The sequence below is a fragment of the Phacochoerus africanus genome, chromosome 7, assembly GCF_016906955.1.
Source record: "Phacochoerus africanus isolate WHEZ1 chromosome 7, ROS_Pafr_v1, whole genome shotgun sequence".
In the NCBI taxonomy this organism is placed as follows: domain Eukaryota; kingdom Metazoa; phylum Chordata; class Mammalia; order Artiodactyla; family Suidae; genus Phacochoerus; species Phacochoerus africanus.
The window spans coordinates 58522143-58545813 of NC_062550.1; the positions used below are offsets into that span (position 1 = coordinate 58522143).

Consider the following 23671-nt stretch of genomic DNA (forward strand, 5'->3'; position numbering starts at 1 on the left):
AGCTATGTAATCCTCAAGTGTCAACAATCCATAAGAATGAGAATATTGTCCTTAAAATAATCCGCTTGCTAATCGAAAACAATTCTAAGAAAGTCTTACCTTTCGAGATAACTTTCCTGGAGCTTCCCTGTTTTTCTGTAGAGTAAGTTGAAGAACAGATTTGTTTTTCTGAAATATCCTGTGGCTTCCCAAATACTGGTCACTGAAGGAGAAAAAAAAATGAATGCAGTCACTTCCTTTCATAATATCCCAAGTGGATGTTTTCTTCCCTGCTTCATTTCCTTTCATTTTTGGAACTTAGTCTGGTAAAAGTTTTATATCCCTAGTTTTATATCTATGTATCTATCCCTAGTTTTATGTATCCCTAGTTTTATATCTATGTATCTATGTATCTATCTAATATCTGTATGTATATAGATATCTCCTCATTTTCAGTTTTAAATGACAAGAACTGCCAGATAAAATAGAAGAAGTCAGAGTCTCTGTTGTGGTTCAGTAGGTTAATGACCTGATGTTGTCTCTGTGAGGATGCAGGTTCAATCTCTGGCCTTGCTCAGTGGGTTAAGAATCCAGTGTTGCCACAAGCTGTGGGGTAGGTCACAGATGCAGCTTTGATCTGCGTTGCTGTGGCTGTGGTGTAGGCTGCAGCTGCAGCTCTGATTTGACCCCTAGCCTGGGAAATTCCATATGCCACAGGCGCAGCCATCGAGAGAAAAAAAAAAAGTGTTTGCTGCCCAGTAGATATGAATTTCAGATGATGTATAAAAAATTTTAGTATGTTTCATGTAATATTTAATATATACTTATACTAAGAGAAATCAGAATTTTTCAAATTCATATTTAACTGAACATTCTATATTTTTATCTGCTAAACATGTAATTATAACCCTTTCTAAAAGCAGGGCCTGGTTCATCCCCTATCTTTTCCTCAGTCTGTGAGTGTGTGTGTGTTTGTGTGTGTGTGTGTGTGTGTGTGTGTGTGTGTGTGTGGTAGGATCTGGGTAGTTATCAGATTTGGGGTAATTATCAGACTCTGGAAGGAATTTTTCCTCTATAATTTTTTTAAGTTACATTATAGGAACATGTTCTCAAGGAAAATATCTGAATTGTATGTACTAAGTTTTGTAAGGCAAAAAAAAAAGATTAAAAAATATTTCTTTCCTTTTTTCCAAAATATTATTTCCCAAGAGTTTATTGCAGTTTTGTTTTTGTGGGCTGAAATAAATGGCCAAGCACACATGCATTTATGTTAAAAATGAAGTTATATTATTTTTATCTATGTCTCTAGCTTATAGCTAAATTTCTTTTATTTTCTGAGGCTTTGCTTCTTAGAAAATTTAAACTATTCTACTCTTAGCAACACCAAATATTTTCCACTGCAGCCTCAATTTAACTGTTATTTATATCAGACTCTCAAATAAAATTTAGAGCTTAATGTAACTTCAATTCACTTATCTTTGATTACCCTACAATTTCAGATTTTTGTTCCAGATTCTTTAATAATATAAACCTGATGAAATCAAGAAAATTAGATCAGTTGATTATTAGAGATAGGAATTATAAAAAAGACATATCTTAATGCACTTCATTTTAAAACTAAAAACAGTGAAATAGCCTCTCAATATCTGAGTTTTGGTTCTAGAATAAAGAAGGCTGTTGATACAGGATGAAGTATCTGTTGATAACAATTTTTTGTCTTTCTGGCATAAATCAAACCCTTAAGCAATTATCTTTAACTTCCACCTTCTATAATAAGGAGCATATACTTGGACTTGAGGGACAACCTGAATGGAAAAATGGTTTAAATCCCTATGATTATTATTCTAATCTTTTAAAGTTGTTTCTTCCGCACTTAATTCAGCAGTAATAGTTTTTAATGTCCAGCTGGAATGCAGATGTTGAGTAAAGAGGGATATATAGCTCTGATTTTAGACATTTTCTCAACATAATAACAATTTCCCTGAACATCCCTAATTAATGAATACATAGTTCATCTCTGACCTATTATATTGAACTTATGAATATCTGATCTATTTCTGGATTCTACATATTCCAGTAAACCATGCATTTATTCTTCTGCCAATATCAAATTGCTTCGATTATTTAATTTTCTAGTATATTTTCAATTATGAAAATAGTGAAAGTATCTGTTTTTAAAAATTATATTGGGGGTGGGAGGATGTGCTTGGGCTGTGGAATGGAAATCCTGTGAAATCAGATTGTTATGATCATTATACAACTACAGATGTGATAAATTCATTTGAGCAATAAAAAAAAGTAAAAAAAATATTATATTATATTTTCACAATTTCTTTTCCAGAACAACTTTAGAATTAGTGTGGTAGTGTTAAAGAGAAATGATTACATTGTGTTCACTTATTTTTTATTTATGGAATTATATAAGGAGAGTTGGCCTTTTTGTAATATTGAATCCTTTCAAGGAAACATGCATTTCTACATGCACTCTGGTTCTCTTCATTGCCCTTGAGAGTGTTAGTTTTCCTCCAGGTAAGTCTTAGACACATACGGCTTTTGCAAGATATTTTATAGCCTCTGTTTTATTACAAATCAGAAATTTTTTAATTATATTTATTGATTGGGTTTATGTGTGGATTTTGCTTGTAGAATCCTGTTGTAATGGCTAATAGTTTTTCAGTTGATTATTTTGGACTTTCTAAGTAGAAAAATATGTTCTTTTAAAATAATCACAACTTTATATATATTCCTTACCAATATTTTTGCTTACTTTTGTTTCCTTATTTTATTGTGATGTCTAGGATGCTTTGCACACTGTTGAATAATAGTACTAAAAATAGATATCCTTCTCTTTCTCTTGACTTTCTAGAGAATGCATTAGATGATTAACAAATATACTTACTATGTTCCTAGTGTATATTGTTTATGTCTATTTTGTTAATGATTTTTAAAAATTATGAATAAGCTTTAAACTTCATTTATTGAGTTTTCTTTATCTATGAGTTACATCTTATTGAGAAGATCAGTTTTTTCCTTGACTGTGTTAATATTTTAACTATAACAACAGATTTTTCTAATATATACTTTACATTCTTGGGTAGATGCACTCACTGGTATATCTAATTTGCAATTAAAAAAAATATATATATCAAAATTCAGATTGGCCTATAATTGGCCTTAATGTTTTGTGTTTTATCTTTATTTGTTTTAGGCATTAAAATTAAACTAGCTTCATAAATTGCATATACCTTTTTCTCCAAACTGGAACAATTTACATAATTGAGAATTATCTATTCTCTCAAGATCTGGTGTAATTTGCCTAAAGCTACATTTTCCACTCTCCACTGCTCTTTGTTCTGTTTCACCTTTATACTACTGCTTGACTTAATTTTGAAAATTCATGTTCCTTAGAAAATTGTCTATTTTTTATAAAGCTGTCAAACAAATGTTCCAGGTCCCTCCTGTTTTAAATATCTTTTGACATTTACCTGGGAGCTCTGCAATCCCCTTGCCATTGTCCTGTCCTTCTCATGCTATCACTCTGTCTTGTTTTGCCAGAAGGCTTTTTTTATTAATATTTTCCTTGTCATTTCATAAAAATTTTAGTGGTCTGGTGAGTAGATTTGCATTTTAAGTCTAATGTATTAATCCACTCCTGAAGATATATAATTATGGGAATAATTTTGCATGAAGAAAAATCTCAGAAACTGGAAAGGAAGTCATCTTCTGGTCTAGCTCTCATTTTGTAAGTAAGGGCACTGGGTTCAACAGAATAAGACCAGAGACTAGCTAGAGCATAAATATTTGGAGTAAACATAGCACACTTGAAGTTTATTTATAGATTCAAGCATTCATGCTATAAAGTGTTACATGTGTTTCTTCTCTTTTTGGCTTTTTATAAAAGTCTCATAGGAAAATAGGGCTCGAAGAGACCATTAAAATCAATATAGCTCTCTAAATGTTTTGTGTGTGCACACACATGTATGCACACATACACACACCTTAGTACAAAACATTAGCACAGCCGTAAAAAGACAAATCTATTTCAAAAATTAAAGAAATATTGTAAAATAATAGACCTGGCTTTTAAAAATGTCTTTAGCTTTGTGGAAGAGGATATAAGCAAGTTTTGATGCTGCTGAACATAGAGATGAAGGCGAAATGTATAAAAATTGTGGCAAATTCTTCAATGAGCATTTTCAAGGCAGAGCCTGAGAACAAGTTGAGCAAAAAAAAAAAAAAAAAAAATGCATGTTGGAGCTCCCTTGTGGTACAGCGGGTTAAGGATCCAGTGTTGTCACTGCAGTGGCTCAGGTTGCTTCTGTGGCATGGGTTTGATTCCTGGACCAGGAACTTCTGCATGCCGTGCATGCCCCCCCCCCCCGCCCCCAAAAAAAGCAGGTTAAGTGAATGGTCACTGGTACTGTACTCTCACCCTCAGTAGCTTCATGTGTACTGTGCATTCAGCCACTGTTGCTTAGTGGAACAAAACATTAATATGCCAGAAAAATTTACCTGTATAAAGGTGATTTCTCTGAATAAACTAATTCTCAGAAGCATGCTATATATTCAGTACATCATTTTGGGAGGTATCATGTTTAAAATACTAAATAGTCCTTTCTGTGTGTGTTAGCAATAACACACTATTACTGTACTAGAATTGTCATTTAAGATTAAGTTTCTGATGTTACTGAAAGGACTACAGATCCTCCAATAACCATTACACTTTATAAGGTCTATAAACCACTCTTCACTGCTTGCTGTCACTGTATTTGGCGCAACTACCGTTTTGATCAATTTGTCTTTGATGGTCTAGGGCTACAGTATCCAGTATTGTAGCTATTAGACACATCTGGCTACTGGGCACTTGAAAGGTGGCTAGTCTGAGTTAAGATGTGCTGTAAAAATAGAATACACACTGACTTTTGAAGACAGCTTGAAAAGGATGTAAAAATCTCAATATGTGTTTAATTCTGATTATATGGTGAAATGACAACATTTTGGGTAAGTCAACCTAAGTAAAAAATTACATTAAAATTTATTTCCACATGTTTCTTTTTACATTTCTTAATGTGGCTAGTAGAAAACTCAGTTGTGTGGCCCACATTATGTTTCTATTAGAGCTGACCTAGAGAAAATGAACAGAGAGAGTAAAAGAAAAGAAAGCACTAAGGAATAGGAAGAAGTATGATATGTAGAATCTAATTAGTCAATGGGTTAAGGAAAATTAAATTTGTGTGAGGACTCTAGGTATCAGAAAATACACGAAGAAAGGCTACCACACCTCAAGAAGGAGAAATGAAAAATATTGCTGCTAAGATGAATAATGTGGAGAGCAGAGTTTGAACACTAAGAGGACAGGGCATAGTCAGTATTACTTTGCTTATCATGTGAACATTGGAATTTTCTCTTTTTTTCATTTTTTAAAGTTTTATTGAAGTTTAGTTGATAACATTGGAATTTTCTCTTTCAGATTATGTACACCCAGTGTTTTTCTCAATCTGGTAGCATTTCAAATATGGGTGCTTAGTAGTTTTATTTCACAATCATGGAAAAACTGTTAACTCTTAAATGAACTCAATTACTATGATACAATCAAAAGTTTAGTTCTTTTTCTTCATATATACTTATAAATCAAAATTCTGCACATCCATTTATTTATGCTCACAACAAAAATTTGTTTCCCTCTATGTGCTAGTTACTATCTTAGGAACTGTTATGACTATACCTGTCATTTAAGATGAATACCATAAGGCTGAATCCTTGCATGTAATTACTCCTATTTCCTATTCATAAGTAGCTCATGTTATTTTAAAGTATTTCCATGGTGGTAGGTATATATAAAGAGAGATTAAAGACATTAACACCAAAAAGTCACATGCAGATACTTTAAATTTATCTTATTGGCAAAAAAAAAAAAAGAAAAAAGAAAGAAAGAAATACCAAATAATGTCCAACTTGTGAATACTGATTCCCATCAGCCTAGGCAGACCTTGAAAGCTCACATTTATCAACATTACTATTTCATCAGAGTAAATACATATCCTTATTTTATGGAATAATTAGGTCTAAATGTTCTCCATTTTATGTGTAGAAAGTAGTCACAGAGAGTTTTTGTGAAATATCACAGTCATATATAGAGAAAGAGTATTTTGATTTTGTAAATATTGAGAACCAGGATTACTGATCACTATTAAATAAAGTACTTTAAGTAATCTCAGTAATTAAGCTGACTTTTAATACTTATATTGACTAGGGAGTGTAAGATATATCACAGAACATTAAAATATAAATAATACTGCAATGCTCCAAGAGCATTTTTTTTTCAGATATTTATGTTCATGCACATACACATATGTATTTGGTATTTGCCACTTAAAAATTCCTGGTGATGTTAACATCTACCATATCTTTAGTTCTAGTTAGCTCTATAACTAATGGAAATGCCTTGGATTTTATGCTGAAGGAGATATTTGTTGTTGGCTCAGCATAGATAAATATCAGTGATTAATATGGTTGTTTTTCTTAACCAGTGCTCCTCACATTTATAGTTATTTTTCTTTCATGACTTGCAGAGAAATTCTAAAACTAAAGTTTACAGCCATAGGATGGTTAGTAGAGGGTCATAGTTTTGAAGAATTTCTGTGGGGCGTAAATTGATACTAACAGCAGCTACTCAAGGGAAAACTGCACATGAACGATCTTGCCTCATTTTTCTTTCCTTTGTGTGTGTGTGTGTGTGTGTGTGTGTGTGTGTGTGTGTGTGTCTGTGTCTTTTTCTAGGGCCACACCCACGGCATATGGAGGTTCCCAGGCTAGGGGTCTAATCGGAGCTGTAGTCACCAGCCTATGCCACAGCCACAGCAATGTGGGATCTGAGCCGCATCTGCGACCTACATCACAGCTCACGGCAATGCCAGATCCTTAACTCACTGAGCGTGGCCAGGGATCAAACCCGCAACCTCATGGATCCTAGTCGGATTTGTTAACCACTGAGCTACGACAGGAACTCCATTGCCTCATTTTTCTTAAGAATTTCCTCCAGCCTGTAAAAACACAACCATCCCTACTGCCTCTTCACTTGTATATGTTTTTATTCCTTTGCAGATATGGTACACAATATATACAATATCTGTACTATAAATTAAAAATAAAGTGAGATTGAATATACTACAAGGCTTTTTTTAAATCTAGAGGAAATGTTTTGTAACAACTTTCAATTTTACAGTGCCCTCTTCACTAAGGTGTGCATTCACAAAAGGCAGGCAGCAGCATAACTACCTATATAAATGAAGTTAATTAAGACAGAGTCAGTAAGAAAGAAACATAGCAGTGAAGCTGGGAACTTTTTATCTTGGGCAAAAATATATGCTAAGCTCCAAGGAGTTATTTTTGGGGCATGGTATGTAAAATTTGTAATACACTCACCAATTTAGGAGATCAAAAATATGGATTTTATTCTATTTCAATGTTTTATTATTTTTCCCACAAACCTCCAGAGAACTGTGGACTTTACTAATACAAAACATCCAAGAACTAAGATTAACATAGTACATTTAAGTCTTATTAAAGTGTATTGTCTAATTTGAAATACTATGCAATTCAAATATTCCTAGCGAATTTCTTTACCTTACTTAAGAAAAACAGAGCACAGGCTATATAAACCTCAATTAATTCAAAATTAGGGAGATTAATAATTCTTAGCTCTTAAAGTAAACAATACTTTTGAGCAACAAAAATGACTTGATTGCTGCAGTTAGCTATTATAGTTTTAGGTATAATGAAATTAAATTATGTTCCTGCATTTTGTTCTCATTTGTCATCATGGAAAAATCATGCAACAGCTTTGTGACTCTTTTTATCAAATCTGTTGATTAATGATGCTTGCACAATCACAACACTTAAAAAAAAAACCTAGGGGCTGAAATTTGCTATAAATTTACATGTTTGGGATTTCCTGTTGTGGCTCAGCAGAAACGAATCTGACTAGTATCCATGAGGATTCAGGTTCGATAGCTAACCTAACTCAGTGGGATAGGATCTGGTGGTGCCATTAGCTGTGGTGTAGGTCACAGATGTGGCTCAGATATGGCATTGCTGTGGCTGTGCTATAGGCCAGCAGGTATAGCTCTGATTAGACCTCTAACCTGAGAACCTCCATATGCCATGGGTGTGCCCCCCCAAAAAATTGTACATGTTTGTTTCAATAATAAACAATCTTCACTTATCACAAGCTCTTCCTTTGGGGCACTGCCTTCAAATGAAGGTATATAGAAAGTGTTCACATATTGGAACATTTTTTCTTGTGCAGTTATTGATTAGAATTAAATACAAACTTGTATGGTATGTTATTATTAATTTTTGGTTAACTATTTTTCAAAGATAGCAACCAGTTAATTTTAAAATGTTAAGAAAAGGACTTTGAAGGAGACCCAAAACCAAATTGAAGTAACTCAAGATACTCTTAATGAATGACTTATTAACTGAACATGTTTTTATTATTGTGTTTGATAACTCTCAAAGTTATATTCTTTCCTATGCTCTGACATGGTTCTATGGTTTAATAAGAGGAAAGCAGTTATGTAAAAGAGAAACACACCTTAATCTCCCTAGTCTATTTCTTTGCTCAAAGTGAATCTAAAGAGTTAGAGTAGATTATAATGTTGGAATTCTTAGGCTGTTCTGAATGCACTGAAAATAATCAATGTTTTCAAGTTTGCCAAGTGAAATCCTTAATTTTATTGAGAATAAAAAGACTCCTCTTCTTAAGCCCCTCCCCACCCCCAGAATATATGCAACTGAGTTTTTACTGCTAATGAGTATGAGTATAATCTATTACCTTAAACTTTATATAATATTACTTAGCTTTTTTCTTCACTGGTAATTAATAGTCTGATTTTTATGTTGAATAAAAGGCGATTCCAATTTATAATCAAATGTTTAAAGAATAAATTAATACCAATTGCCATGGGATTAGCTAAAACATATTTTAAATAAAGTTTTCTTAAGAAGATTATTTTAAACTTCTAATCAGATTTAATTTTTGAAGAGGACTTCCTCACCCTAATCAAAGGAATTCAACATTTTCTCTCTTATGAGAGGTCAGGAGAGAGAAAAAGGTCTCCAGATTAGATAGCCAGATCAAACTAATCAATGGTAGTTATGAATAAAGAGGCAGATATTGTTTCTTAATTTAGATTTAAGAATATATATGACAATTTCAAAGTAAGATTCTTAATTACCAAAGGTTTTCCCTTTCTGTTTTTTTTTTTAACTCTTTTTTTAAGTGCTCTGGAATTCTAGAATTCCTTGACAAAAGTCAGTTAAATAGTAAAGAAAAGTTTTGTTTTGTCTTGTTTAAATCAAGGATGTAAAACCTGGCCATAACTGTAAACAATAAGCCCAAACTGAATTTTCAAGAAAGATTATTCAGTTTCTCCTTATGCAGCACTTGTGTTTACTGTTGACAATGCAGTCATGATTTATTCAACAAAAGCTTTAAGGGCAGTAAATTTTATTGTTTCACACAGCAATTGACAAGGAAAATTGTCTTAAGTTGAATTAGAAAGTAAGACAGCAAGATTTTTGAGAAAAGAAATTTCTCAAATCACATAGATTAGGGCTAAAGAAGCAGAAAAACCTGCATTCCTAGTAAATGTTGGACTCTTAGATAATAAAAGATAAAATTATGAAGTGGCATTATACTTCATATATTATAAATATGTTTATGAAAATAAACCTTATGTGAGTCTAGGTGAAGGTCCAACTATTGTTACTCTGGAAAGAAAGGAGATGCAGGAACATCCTAGAAAAGTCTTTCTGTCCTTAACACTTTATAATGTAATGCATTAATGTAATGCATGTAATGGAAAAGAAAAGACGTTAAAGCTTCTGTCCTCAAGATTGCCACTGCGTAAGCCCAGGGGTCTGTCTGCTTGATAAGATCATGGGAAATTAAAAAGTGGTATTACCAAGGACAGTCCTACCATCGTAATTAATTTGGGAACTAAAACCAGGAAAGTAATGATAGGATGCTAATATTTTTTGTTATTTCTTTATTCAAGTTATTCTGCCTCTAATTTGCCGATTCAGTACCCATACTTCATATTGCTCACAACTTTATGTTACCAAGAGCCTGAGATAAAACTGATAAAGTTACGATACTTTCATGTACTCTTTGCCCATAATTTAAAAACTCTGTTTATAAAGCAGTTTTTGATACTTAATGAAATTCTGTTTGATATTAATTGAAGTACCTGGTAAGAATAGCATGGTATGCAGGTGGAAGAGGTCTAAAACCTTCTCATTTTGAGATGAGTTATGGAGATGTGATAGTAAAGTGAGTTACTGGATTTATAAAAAGCCTTTAACAGGCAGAGGCAGTGCCAGAGCAAGAGCCAGAGCCAGAGTTAGAATGGAATATTTTAATTGACAGAAAGAGTGTCATACTCAGATGAGTATTCAGTGAGTCGTGAAAATAATATAGTTTACTTATGAAAAGGGGAATTTTGGCTTGCTAGGAAAGTTATCTTTCTTAATTTTTCAATATGCTACAAAATACAACATTTCGTTTTGTTGATCAAAGTCATTATTTGTGCAAGGTACTGTTTTTTAAAAATATATAAAGTTTCGAGTGGGTTAAGAATCCAGCTGCAGTAGCTTGGTCACCATGGAGGCATGGGTTTGGTCCTGGACCAGCACTGTGGATTAAAGAGTGGGTTAAGGAGTTCCGTCGTGGCGCAGTGGAAGTTAATCCAACTAGGAACCATGAGGTTGTAGATTCGATCCCTGGCCTCACAAATGGGTTAAGGATCTGGCATTGTTGTGAGCTGTGTTGTAAGTCACAGACTTGGCTCAGATCTGGCATTGCTGTGGCTCTGGCATAGGCCAGCAGCAACAGCTCCAATTAGACCCCTAGCCTGGGAACCTCCATATGCCGCGGGTGTGGCCCTAAAAGGACAAAAAGACGGAAAACAACAACAAAAACAGAGTGGGTTAAAAGGTCTGGTGTTGCCACAGTTGCTGGGTAGCTTGTGGCTGCAGGTTGGATTTAGTCTCTGGCCCGGGAAGTTCCATATGCCGTGGGTGAGGCCATAACAATAAAAAAAGTGTAAATTTTTTTTTCATTGATTCAAAATTCTTAAGTCACTAATATCTCTAGCCTGTACTATATTGCTACTTGAAATGTTAACCATGGACCATGAGGGTCAGTCTGTTAGAACTATAATCTCTTCCTCTACCCCAGATCAAGTAAGTCAGAATCTGTTTTTTAACAAGACCCTCGAGGAACTCACAAACACATTAAAATCAGAGGACACTGTTTTAGCATATCAACATAAATGGAAATATGTGTGTAATTTGTTTCTGTCTCTCTTCCTATTTATTTACATTTCCCCCTTTCCAGGATTTTATGTATTACTTTACTAACCTTGGTTAGGACAGATTAGTTCAATAAAGTGGCAAAATATGACTTAAAGAGGAAATTTTAAGAAATAGAGAATCACAAAAACACTATTAGCAAAGTTGTGAAAAAGAGTCCTGACCACAGACATTGAATTTTGATGATGAAAGGTCTTAGCTACTTCCTCAAAACTTGGTTGGTTCATCAAGTAGTTAATTATTGTGACTCTTTTAACGGACTGTTATTCCATGTGGAAGAAATGAAGAAGTTTAAATTTTGAGGATTTGCCCTCATCTAATCCAAAGTAGATGAGAAACTGCAAAAGTAGCAACTAAATGTAATTTATCACTATCTTCATAAAGCAGATTAAGAAACATAGTTCTTGGATAAGCAATGAGATCCTGCTGTGTAGCACTGGGAACTCTGTCTAGTCATTTATGATGGAGCACGATAATGTGAGAAAAAGAATGTGTATATGTATGGGTGACTGGGTCACCTTGCTGTACAGTAGAAAATTGATGGAAAACTATAAGCCAGCTATAATGGAAAAAATAAAAATCACTTAAAAAAAAACAAAAAAAGAAAGTTCTGATAAAGGGGATCTTAAAATGAAAAAGTACATCATTTTTAAACACAAAGGTAATAGTGTGTTCAGGGTGGGAGGGGGAATATATTTCTATTTTTAGTTTATTATATTTTAACAGCCATATAATATTTTTAATTTACTCGATTATGCTTCACAGGATCTCTAAGCAATCCATATGTAATGAAAGAACTAGTAGAGGCTTAATAAAAGTTTTACATCTGGAATTAAAGATTACTAAAATATAATTCTGCAGTTTGTTTTTAAAGTAGAAAAATATACTAAAAATCAGGTTTTAAAAGGAAAAGAATTTGAAGTTAAAGGAAGCTAACTCATTTTGCCTAATCAACAGTGATTGAGAGTAGTGTTATCAATAGAGGAAGGATTTGTTTTCATATTATTTGTTTTCTTAAACATTCTCAAGATTCAAAAAAGAAAACCAACTTTTCTCTATTCAGAAATTTGGAAATGATGGTTAATGTCTACCTTCAGTGATTGTGATTTTTCCCTTTATTCAAATCATTTCTAAACATTTCTTTATTAAAAATTTTGAAAAATTTTATATGTCAGAAAATGAGTGTTCTGTAAATTATGTATCCTTTCCTTGAGTTTGACCTGAAAGCTGTATGTTTAATTATAAGCTCATATTTGGTATACAGTATATGGTCATTATTCTTTTTTAATTTATTTTTTATTAGGGTATAGTTAATTTAACAGTATTGAGTCAGTTTCCATTGCACAGCATAGTGACTCAGTCATACACATATAAACAATTATTTTCTCTTGTTATCTTCCATCATGGTCTATCCCAAGAAAATGGATACAGTTTCCTGTGCTATACAGTAGGACCTCATTGCTTATCCACTCCAAATGCAATAGTTTGTATCTACTAACCCCAAACTACCCATTCATCCCACTTCCTCCCCCTATCCCCTTGGCAAACGAAAGTCTGTTCTCTCTGTCCACGAGTCTTTTTCTGTTTTGTAGATAGGTTCATTTGTGCCGTATTTTAGATTCCACATAGAAGTGAGATCATTATTCTGAATGAAGTATTATTCTGTAATTTTTGTTTACAAGTGGCACTTTAAAGTGAAAGGAGGCTTTGCAATAGAATGGAAAGACTCTAGGCTTCAGAGTCAGATTAACTTCTGCCATCTCAACTTTGCTGTTTCCAAATATACGACCTTTAAGGAAGTCATTCTGTTTCTTTTAGCCTCAATTTTCCCATGTGTAAAATGGGAATAATCATGCTTTTCTTATATGAGAATGAATGGTATCACATGTGAAAATTCTAGCTCTTAAGAGGCTTTTAATAAGTGAAGTAAGTTTTCTTGTTGTTGTTTTTATTATTACTCTCATGTCCATGCCCCTTCCTTAAGCATTCCTGCTTTTATCAGAGATCCAGTTTTCCAAGTGCATAGTTGTCTTTCTTGGTATTAATATATATGTATACAAAATTATATATATAATTTATATATAATTATATATTATACATATATAACTATATATATATTTTTTAAATTGGTATTCATTTGAACTCCTGTTGGGCTTTCTGGGAAGGGAAGTTCCTCCTTAAGAGTACTGCCAATCTCTTCATCTGTCTTCTTGATTCCATCTGCTCTCAACTCCTCACCCTTGTTGTGTTGCCTGACTTCAATACTTCCCTCTCCATTGGTTCTTTCCTTTCAGTTTACAAATGTTTTCAAATCCCTCTTATCCACATTCCCAAAATCTCCAGACACATTCTCCTCAGGTTTTAAACCCCATTTTTCTCCAGGCTTTTACCCCTGCACATGACTTCTAGAGAGTAGTGCTTATGTGTTTCTGTGTTTCACCTTCCATTCTCCTTAGCTCATTGCTATCTTGTTTTTTTTCTCCTCCTTTTTACTAAACTTGTTCTTACTTGGATTACCAACTTACTTCCTAATTGCCAAATTAAATGGTTATTTTTCAATCCTCACCTAATGTTTGTTTTCAGCATTTGACACTATATTTACTTAGTATTTGAAACTTAGTCTTTTCTTCTTGCGAAAGGCACATTTTCCAAGGTATCCTATAATTTAAATTTTTTTTCCCATTTCCTTGTTCTGCTTCTCTTCCTCCCTTCGTCTTTTAAATGTTAATATTCTCAGGATCCTTTCTTTTGTCACTTTCCCTATGTGATCTTGTCTATTTCAAAGACTTCCATTACCTCTGAGAATCAGTGATTCCCTAATCCACACCAGATTTCCTAAATCTGATCTACTTTCTCAATATCAGATGCCTTGTGGCACTCACCCACTTAGCATGTCTCAAGATTTGACTACTTTATACTCTAAAACTTATGTTTCTCTGATAGCTCTATCATTGTTATTGAACTTGCATCGAAACTGGTTGTCATCTGTACTCCCTTCTGTGCAATCTCACTGCCAACCAAAGAATGTCACTCTCCATCTGTCTCTGTAAGGACTGGGCCACTAGCCACTGCAGTTTTTCTGACTTTCATATCCTCAAAGGAATTTAGGGCAGAGATCAGGAATGAGGCACTCTGTGCTCTGGAAAAACTGACAGATGTGGCTTTCAGAGAGAGATTTTCAGGATAAAATTTTATGAACCCAATTTCTTGCATCTTAGAAGAGTGCTAGAAACTAAGATATCTGTGCCTCCTGACCAGCAGTTACCTTCTACCAAGACATGTGTTTGATTGCATGTTCCCCTTTTCCAAAATCACATCAGCTAGCCTCTCCCCAGTAACTCTTTAGAGCAGTTCCTCAGAACTAGCTGTCCCACATCCTCGGCTGTAGTCCTCAATTAAGTACCCAAATAAAAACTGAAACTCACAGCTCTCAAGTTATGCATTTTTAGTTTAGTGGATACCACATATATCCATTAATTCCACCATTTTTATACCTTAGAGGTTTAATACTTCCTACCTCAGAGATTTAATACTTCCCATTTAGCCTCACTTTGTCATCTTAGCTCAAGCTCTGCCATCTTTTGTATGTTCAGTAATGGTCTCCTAACTCCAGTTTCTCTTTTTAAGCATTTATTATTATTCATATAGTCATTTAAATGATTCTTCCACCCCCAAAGTAATTTATTTCCTTAGTTTCCTGATAGCAAAAAAAGCATGTTCACTGTAGAAATTCTGAGTATAAAAAAGAAATGAATAAATATCATCGGTATTATAATTCTTTTTCAAAGTGTAACTACTCCAACATTTTAGTGTATAGGATTTTATGTAGTGCATAGGATTACATTTTCTTGTACGGGATTTCTAGTTCTTTTCCAAATAGATATATACTTATTTTAACAAATATTAATATATTAAAATGTTGTTTGAAAGTATATCTTTTCACTCTTAAGAATGGTGATACATTTTATATTGACTTACTTTTATTAATTTATAAATTCTATGACATGTTATAATAAAATTATGTTCATAATTAGTTTTACCACTTTTTGAGTATTATTAGAGATTTAGTTTTTTTGTTATTCTTAGAATTCATGTTATGGTGAATGTACTCTGCATCCAAATATTTTTGTGTAATTATGATTGATTCTTTAGAAATATTGGGTAGAAGCAGAATTGGTTGAAACAGATGATCTGTTTCTACATTTCTATAGACTTTTAACACATTTTTGACAAAATTCCCTTTAGAGAGTGCTGTATCAATTTAAATTCCTAACAGCTGTTTGGATTTCATCCATTTGCCCACTGAATTTCATCATAATAAATATTTTAACAATTTTGATGGGCAACAATGGCATCTCATTGTTTTTTTTTAATTTTAAAAAATTATTTTAGGGGTGTAACTGTGGCATATGGAAGTTCCCAGGCTAAGGGTCAAATCAGAGCTGCAGCTGCTGGCCTATACCACAGCCACAGCAACACTGGATTTGAGCTACCTCTGTGACCTACACCACAGCTCTCAGCAATGCCAGATCCTTAACCCACTGAATGGGGGCAGGGATCGAACTTGCATCCTCATGTTTACTAGTCAGGTTTGTTACTGCTGAGCCACAGTGGGAACTCCTGGCATCTCATTGTTTTAATTGCATGTTTGTCATTAGTTTAACTCTTTAAATAATTTCTTGTCCATTGAATTTCTATTTGCATGCTTTGCCTGTTTTCTTCTTGATAATTAGTTTTCAAAGCTTAAGCATATTTTATATATTCTAAAGCTGTTAACATTTTGTCATATAGTACTGATTTCTTTCCTCAGTATTTTCCCTTTAAATACAAATTGGTCATTGACTTTTTTTCTTTGTTCTTTTTAAAGCCGCAGAGATTTAATACTTCCTACCTCAAAGATTTAGTACTTCCTGTTTAGCCTCACTGCTGTCACCTTAGCTCCTGGAAGTTCCTGGGCTAGGGGTAGAATTGGAGCTATGGGTGCCAGCCTACACCACAGCCACAGCAACAGCAAATTTGAGCCACATCTGAGATCTACACTGTAGCTCATGGCAATGCTGGATCCTTAATCCATTGAGCAGAGCTAGGGATCAAACCCTCATCCTCATGGATACTGGTTGGGTTCGTTATTGCTGAGCCACAATAGGAACTCCAAGGTCATTGGCTTTCATTTTCACCATTTCCTTATTCTTGCTGTTAATTCATCTCTCTGATCCATAGGTAATTGGTATATAATAATACCAATACTACCCTCACAATAGGTAACTGTAATAATAGATTATGGGTTTATGAATTTTCTTACTTAAGGAAGAAGGCAAAGATTTTATGTAAATTATCTTTGTATTCTTAGTAATAAACCAAATCCCCTGCATATGTGTGTGCACAGTAGATGTGGAATTGGTCTGTTATAATCCCTGCACACTTGTGCCTGCAGACCCTTGCAAAACTGCATGTATTTTCCACCCTATGCTCTGGCATGAAGACCCATTTGCTATTTTCTGTGTCCTACTCAAGAGCTTTTGCAGTACTGTTTTATAGTTAAAAGCCAATGTTATTTACATAGGCAGCCAAAACCTGGTTTTGAATTCAGTCTTCGCTCTACCAGCTTCCTAGTTGTATCCCTTTGAACAAAGCCTCAGATTGCCCATCCGTAAAAAGGGTCATTACAGTATTTATCTCATTGATATATTTTGAGACTTAGATGTTTATCCAATAGGAGGCAAGCAAATAATTAGCACTTAATAAATGACAACTGTTATTATCATTGCAATCAAAGTTAGTTGGGTACTGCAGATGAAGTGTGGTACTATAACTATTAGAGTTTAAATTATTACTTATTGCATTATTAACTTATTACATGTTACCTGTGTTCCTTCTACCAAAAATATTTTGAACAAATGCCTAAGTCTTTAAGGGCATATTTTTAAGACAAATTACATAGGATTAAACTAAAAAATCTAAATGAAATATATATTCCTTAAGATATTAGAAAGAATAGTCATGAATATTCTACTTATTAAAATAAATCATATCAATAAAGATAGATAAATAGTAAGCAAATTCCAGATATGTACGTATCCTTCAATTTCCACTAGATAATAACTGACTGTAATTTTCTACAGTAATACTTATTTCCTACCTTAAATAAAACCAGGTAAATGAATTTTTAATAGAAATAAATTAATATAAAAACATTTTATTTATGTATTTATTTATATATTTTTAGGGCCCCATCCAAGGCATATGGAGGTTTCCAGGCTAGGGGTCAGACTGAAGCTGTAGCTGCAGGCCTACACCACAGCCACAACAACGTCTGATCTGAGCTGCGCCTGCAAGGTACACCACAGCTCATGGCAACACAAGATCTTTAGCCCACTGATTGAGGCCAGAGATCAAACCTGTGTCCTCGTGGATGCTAATTAGATTTGTTTCCACTGAGCCATGACAGGACTCCAATATAAAAACATTTTAGACATCTATTGTTTATGTTAGCAAGAAAAAAAGGGAGTTCCCATCATGGCTCAGTGGTTATCGAATCTGACTGGGAACCATGAGGTTGTGGATCCAATCCCTGGCCTCATTCAGTGGGTTAAGGATCTGGCGTTGCTGTGAGCTGTGGTGTAGGTCACAGATGTGGCTCAGATCCCGCGTTGCTGTGTCTATGGCATAGGCCTGTGACTACAGCTCCGATTAGACCCCTAGCCTAGGACCCTCCATGTGCCATGGGTGTGGCCCTAGAAAAGACCAAAAAAGAAAAAAAAAAAGAAAGAAAAAGAGTCAAATATATGCACAGCATTTTTAGTACAAATTATGGACGATTTACCCATTTGAAACAGTAACTAAGTAACGGTCTTAAATTATAAATTTTCTCCACATTTCACTTTTCTAAATTTCTTTCTCTTTAGCATTTTTGCTTTCTGGATGACATCTCCTACTAATCATACTCAATGCAAATATTTGATAATGGTTTTTGTTCTTTGCATTTAATATTTTGGCATCAACCAAATTCCAGATGTATATTTGGAGACTTGCATGTTCAAAAGATGATTTTTAATGAGTAGTCAGTGTAAGATTACATCCACCCAAGTATTTCTTCTTGGTCTTTGGATATACTGTCAAAATCTTTTGAGAGTAGTAAGAGCCTAGGTGTTCTCTGAGGTGTTCTCTCAAATAGACAAGGAGAAGAGGAAATATCTGTGACCTTAGTGCAATGAAACATCTGTAATTTCATTTAAATATTTATTATTATTTTGTAATACTGTGAACAGAAAAAGGAAAAAAAAAATCTGTCTTAAAAGTCACAGTTAACATTGTATAGTAAAAGACAATTACCCACAAGATGTTTTCAAACACATTCGTGGTAGAGTAACAATGACAGTAACAATGGGTCTCTCAAAAGAAATACATTTTTATTTCCATAGACTGTTGTCAGTCTTTAGATATTTATAGGAGCACAAAGGGGAAATGTAAATACCAGGGGTGAAATATGCAATAGCAGGAGAGAAATGTTTCTTTTCTTAAAATTGTATTATATTTTTAAGCTCGGTCTTTAGGGAATTTCAGGACAATAATTATTGTGGTATTCCTTGAGAAGGTAAGTTTTCTATCAAATAAGTGTTTGCTGTTGATATCTACAAGAGAACAGGTTTTCTAATTGTTTTTTAATGAGCTGCCTGAATAAGGAAATATAAAGATGTGTTAAAACTTACTTTTATGAAAATGTTATAAATGTCATATTCAAACCCTCTGTGATTTTGAAAAATCAGTATTTAATCAGCATGCTATTATTCTAAGTCAAAAATTATTTTTTTCAAAGAATTTTTTTTCAATTTGTTATCAGTCCTAATATGCTTTATTACAGGTAAGGTGACTTGACTTGCTCAGGATTTTCTTGGTTTCCAAACTGAAAGCCCCATGTCCTGGGAGCTGCCTCAGTCCTGGGCAAACTGAGATGGTTGGTCACCCTAGTTACAAGTCACTTATATGCATTTTGCTATCAGTACACAAAATACCAAATAAAACCAAGAATAAGACAGTCAGTATGACTCATAGAATTTCAGATTCACCTAAAAGGGAACAAAATTGATTATAAGAGTATATTATTTCTACAAAGTTTATTTAAAAGAAAAGAAAGAAGGAGTTTGCGTCGTGGCACAACAGAAATGAATCCGACTAGAAACCATGAGGTTGTGGGTTCGATCCCTGTCCTTGCTCAGAGGGTTAAGGATCCGGCATTGCCGTGAGCTGGTGTAGGTCGCAGATGTGGCTTGGATCCCGAGTTGCTATGGCTCTGGTGTATGCTGGAGGCAAGCTCTGATCAGACCCTAACCTGGGAACCTCCATATGCCGCAGGTACAGCCCTAAAAAGACAAAAGACCAAAAAAAAAAAAAAAGAAAGAAAAAGAAAAAGAAAAAGAAAAGAAAGAAGAAAAGTGCTGCTTAACATAGATTGTAACAATGATCAAAATTTACCTCAATCAGATACTTACTTTTGTAAAAATTCTTCATAGCCACATATACTTAGAAGGTGATCTTTAGATGATAACTGGTCATTGGTGCAAAGATGTAGAATTTCTGCGATTAGGTCTTTCACAAGATAATTAGCTGAAAACAGAGTTGAGCAATAAGTTACTAAAAGCTTATCATATATTCGCTGGGGAAAAGATTTTGAGCACAAGAAATGATACACACATTATGAATTATTGTAACTGTCTAGCTTCATCAAGAGGAATTAAAATGAGATGCATCTCGTATTAGACTGGTTGGATTGGAGATTTTTTTAAAAAAATATTGTTTGTATTTTTGTTGATCAATCTGTCTTCATGTAACCTAACAGAGCTAGGTATATTTTGTGCCTCATTCTAAAACCTTTCGAAATTGTAAGTCTGCGTAAAAAATATTCTGCTGTGGTTACCCTTAGGGATTTGAGAGATGCCAGGGATTACACAGTGAGTGCTAAATGGCAATCCAGGCATCTAACCTAAATCTGTCATATTCAAAATTATGTGCTCTTAATAATTCTAAGTCTTCACAGTTGATCATTCTTTTCCTGTGTAGGAATCACACCATGTTCTGCCTGGGACAGCCTTATAATATCCTTGAAGAACATGTACTCTGTCTCTCTCCACCTTTTCTGGGACTCATAGTGTCAGCATATTATAGGGTCAAGTCCTTTGTTTTCTCATATTCACATTCCATAATACCACCTCCCCCAAACTCTTATATGCATAGGCCATTTACTAGTGCTCAGAACCATGCTGAGTTATTATAATTACATTTGTCTATGAAATATTTTTCTAATTGTAAATGATAAATAGTATGGGATTCACTTATCATATGTGATAGTGCCTAAAAATTATATATATATATATATATATATATACACACATATGTATACTCAATTGCATTTGTTTGAGTTGTGTTTTATCAGCAGTTAATGTGTTTATTTTGCTGTGGCTTCTTTTACTGCCACACCTTTTTGTTTGGGAAGGATTTGACACAAATTGGCTAACAAAAAGTAGTGCAATTGATATTGTTGGACTTGCCCTAGAAGAAAAAACAGAAGAGTATAAGGCCGGATTTCCAAGTGTAGGATTTATGGTAGATCAAGTTGTTATCAATAAAATGGTTGAAGAAAAAAATGGTAAAGATCATCAGAAAATTAAAGATTGTGGAAATGCCTTGACATAGGAAAGAGTATCTTATACATGCTATTGCTTGGGAATGTTGACTGAAATTGTATGATTTGAAGCTAGAAGGAAATATGGCCACAGGCAAAATTAAGACTCTAAAGGCTTTGACAAGAAGGGGAGAGCATTGCCAATGTAAGATGGCAAGACAGTATCTCCAGAGACACCAGTTTACTTTAGTTAATTTAACTTTTTCATTTCCAAGACTTTATCCCTCTGCTATTTGGGGACATGCATGCATTCATTATTTCACTACAGTCATCTCTGCAGTTTACATGAAAGGATCCATAATCCAGTTTCTAGCCGATACTCTTCTCCTGTGTTTTGGTGTACTATCTCCTACTACCTGCTTCATGTTACTCTTTGGATGTTTCATTGTAGCTTCAAATTCTGCATGTCTGTATCTAAAATTGTCATTTTTCTCCATGAAGCCAACTATTAAGTGTCTGTGAGTTAAACTTCTCATCCATATTGTAAGCCTACAAGTATAATGGCTTCTTTCAAGCAGACTTTATACTTGTGTCTTCAGTTTAGCAGTTAATATAATTATTTTCTCAATTTCTTGTAGTTAGCAACTTCATGCAGTCCTTCTCAATGTGTTGGCTATTGCCTACTACCCTGAAAAAGCTATGGCCCGTTTGAGATCCTTTAATTTTCCTACTCTGCACCTTATATCTCATTTTAATGCATCTTCTTCCATCCCTTGTGCCTCTTTTGAGATAAGTATCAGTGCTTTTTGCTAAATCTTACTTGTTCACATGTGATCCTTCCAACACTGGTTTCCAGTTGCATCAGTTAAAGTTCCTCTTCTATACATATTTTTAAAAAGTCCTTTTATATACATATTTAATATCCCTAATGTTAAAGAAGCTGTTGTCTTTTCTTTAAGATGTTCTGTTTCTATTTAATCTTCTAATAAAATCATCCCTCATCCATTCTATTCCTTTAGGATTCTTCCCCCTTTCCTTCCTTTCTTCTTTCCTTCCTTCCTTCCTTTCTTCCTTCTGTCAAACTTCTTTAAAGAGTAGATAGCTTCTGCAAATACTATTACTCTTCAGTCTTTTTTCAAACTGACTTCTTCTTCCACCACTTTGTAGATCACAAGTGGACTCGTAACTCAGGAGTCACTAAATCTAACTAACTCCTAACTCAGGAGTCATCTAAATCTAGAAAATAGTTGAAAGTAAAGATGCTGACACTAGAATAACTCAAGTTGGACTAAAGGACTGGGGAATCATCTTCATTGTAGTGATAGCTGAAGAATGTAGAACAGTATTCCTTATTCAAAATGCCTGCTCCTCTCAAAGGATTCTATTTTCTCACTATGGGGGAAGCAGAATTCTCTTTGGATGAAAACCTTTCACCCTTCTCCTCTTTTGTACTTATCTAGATTTCATTATTCCTTAAGTTTCCAGCAACAGCTTCTATCTTTTATTGGTCGTTCTTGAAATACTCTTCAGACTCTCGTTATTTAGAGTACATCTGTATTGCTAGTAAAACACTAATATAATGTGGTGAAAGGATCACAGTTTTGGCATAAAGATTATTTTAGAGTGAAAACATCTGAAATCTTAGCTGCACTTTTCTTATATGACTAAAGCAGAGCTCCCCTAATACAGGTGCTATTAACTTCCTTCTGAAAGTTTCCTGAAAATTCCAGGAAAGACACAGACTGCCCATCCATTAGCATAAAAAGGTACATATGTATTTCCTTACCGAAGCTCTAAACACCTCCCCCACCACATACACACAGTCATGTTTACATTAGGGTGGTATATAAACCTTTACCTCTGGGTATTTAGCAGGTGACTCATTACTACATAACCCCTGCCTGCACTGTAAATAAACCTTATCTTTTGTCCTGTTAATCTGTCTATTGTCAGTTACCTCACAGTCCTAATCCCCCTTCAAATTTAATAGGATATGCTATTCTGTATATTTTCATAAATGTATCCTTCTCCTCTACTTCTTCCTCCTTCCCCTGTAGCTCACTCCTCCTCCTCCTTATAAACACTTTTAATGTCTCTGAGGCTGCAGATATCTTCTTTACCACTGTACATCTCTAACACCTAATACAATGACCAAATCACTTTACTAAAACTTCTCATAAAAGTCAAAAATGGCCTCTAGCTTGCCAGATCTAATGAAGGAATATCTAGAGAGAGAGTGAGAGAGATATCTTGGAAATTAAATATTGTAATATGGAAGAATAGAAGTGGTCTCCCTAGTTCATAATCATTTCCTCTTGTCTAGCAACTGAAGTCAGCATAACCCAGAGGCTAGGCCATTCTGATTGGATCAAAGTGCAGCATCATTGATCTTGGCTGTGTAGTCAGAATCCTGGTTTTAGAAATCTGGAAGTAGATCCAAAGGGAGATGGAACTTTCTTTAGGTAGTTGGCCAAATATCATTTAAGCCTGAGAGCTTGGCTTTCCATGTGTGCTGGAAAAGCTGGGGAAATGAGTCAGCAGAAAACAGGAAAAATATAAGAAGAAATTATACAGAAAGGAAGAGAGGAGGTGAGAAACATATATGTATTTTAGACTGCATATTCATCAATGCTTTTATTCCCAAATCTTTGCTGAATTCCTACTCTTAAATTCTGTAAGAAATGTGTTTTTTTTTTT

The 23671-nt window shown here is 34.1% G+C and overlaps 1 protein-coding gene across 1 annotated transcript in view; it reads right to left on the bottom strand.

The window, feature by feature from the left end:
• The window catches only part of PIK3C2G (phosphatidylinositol-4-phosphate 3-kinase catalytic subunit type 2 gamma), a 360083-nt gene that overhangs the window by 301241 nt on the left and 35171 nt on the right, over positions 1-23671 (bottom strand). Inside the window, exons 5-6 of the mRNA XM_047787464.1 lie at positions 19845-19959; positions 100-202 (exon numbers count right to left, since the gene is read on the bottom strand). Coding sequence (XP_047643420.1) covers positions 100-202; positions 19845-19959 — 218 coding nt within the window. The remainder of the gene's footprint in view (positions 1-99; positions 203-19844; positions 19960-23671) is intronic.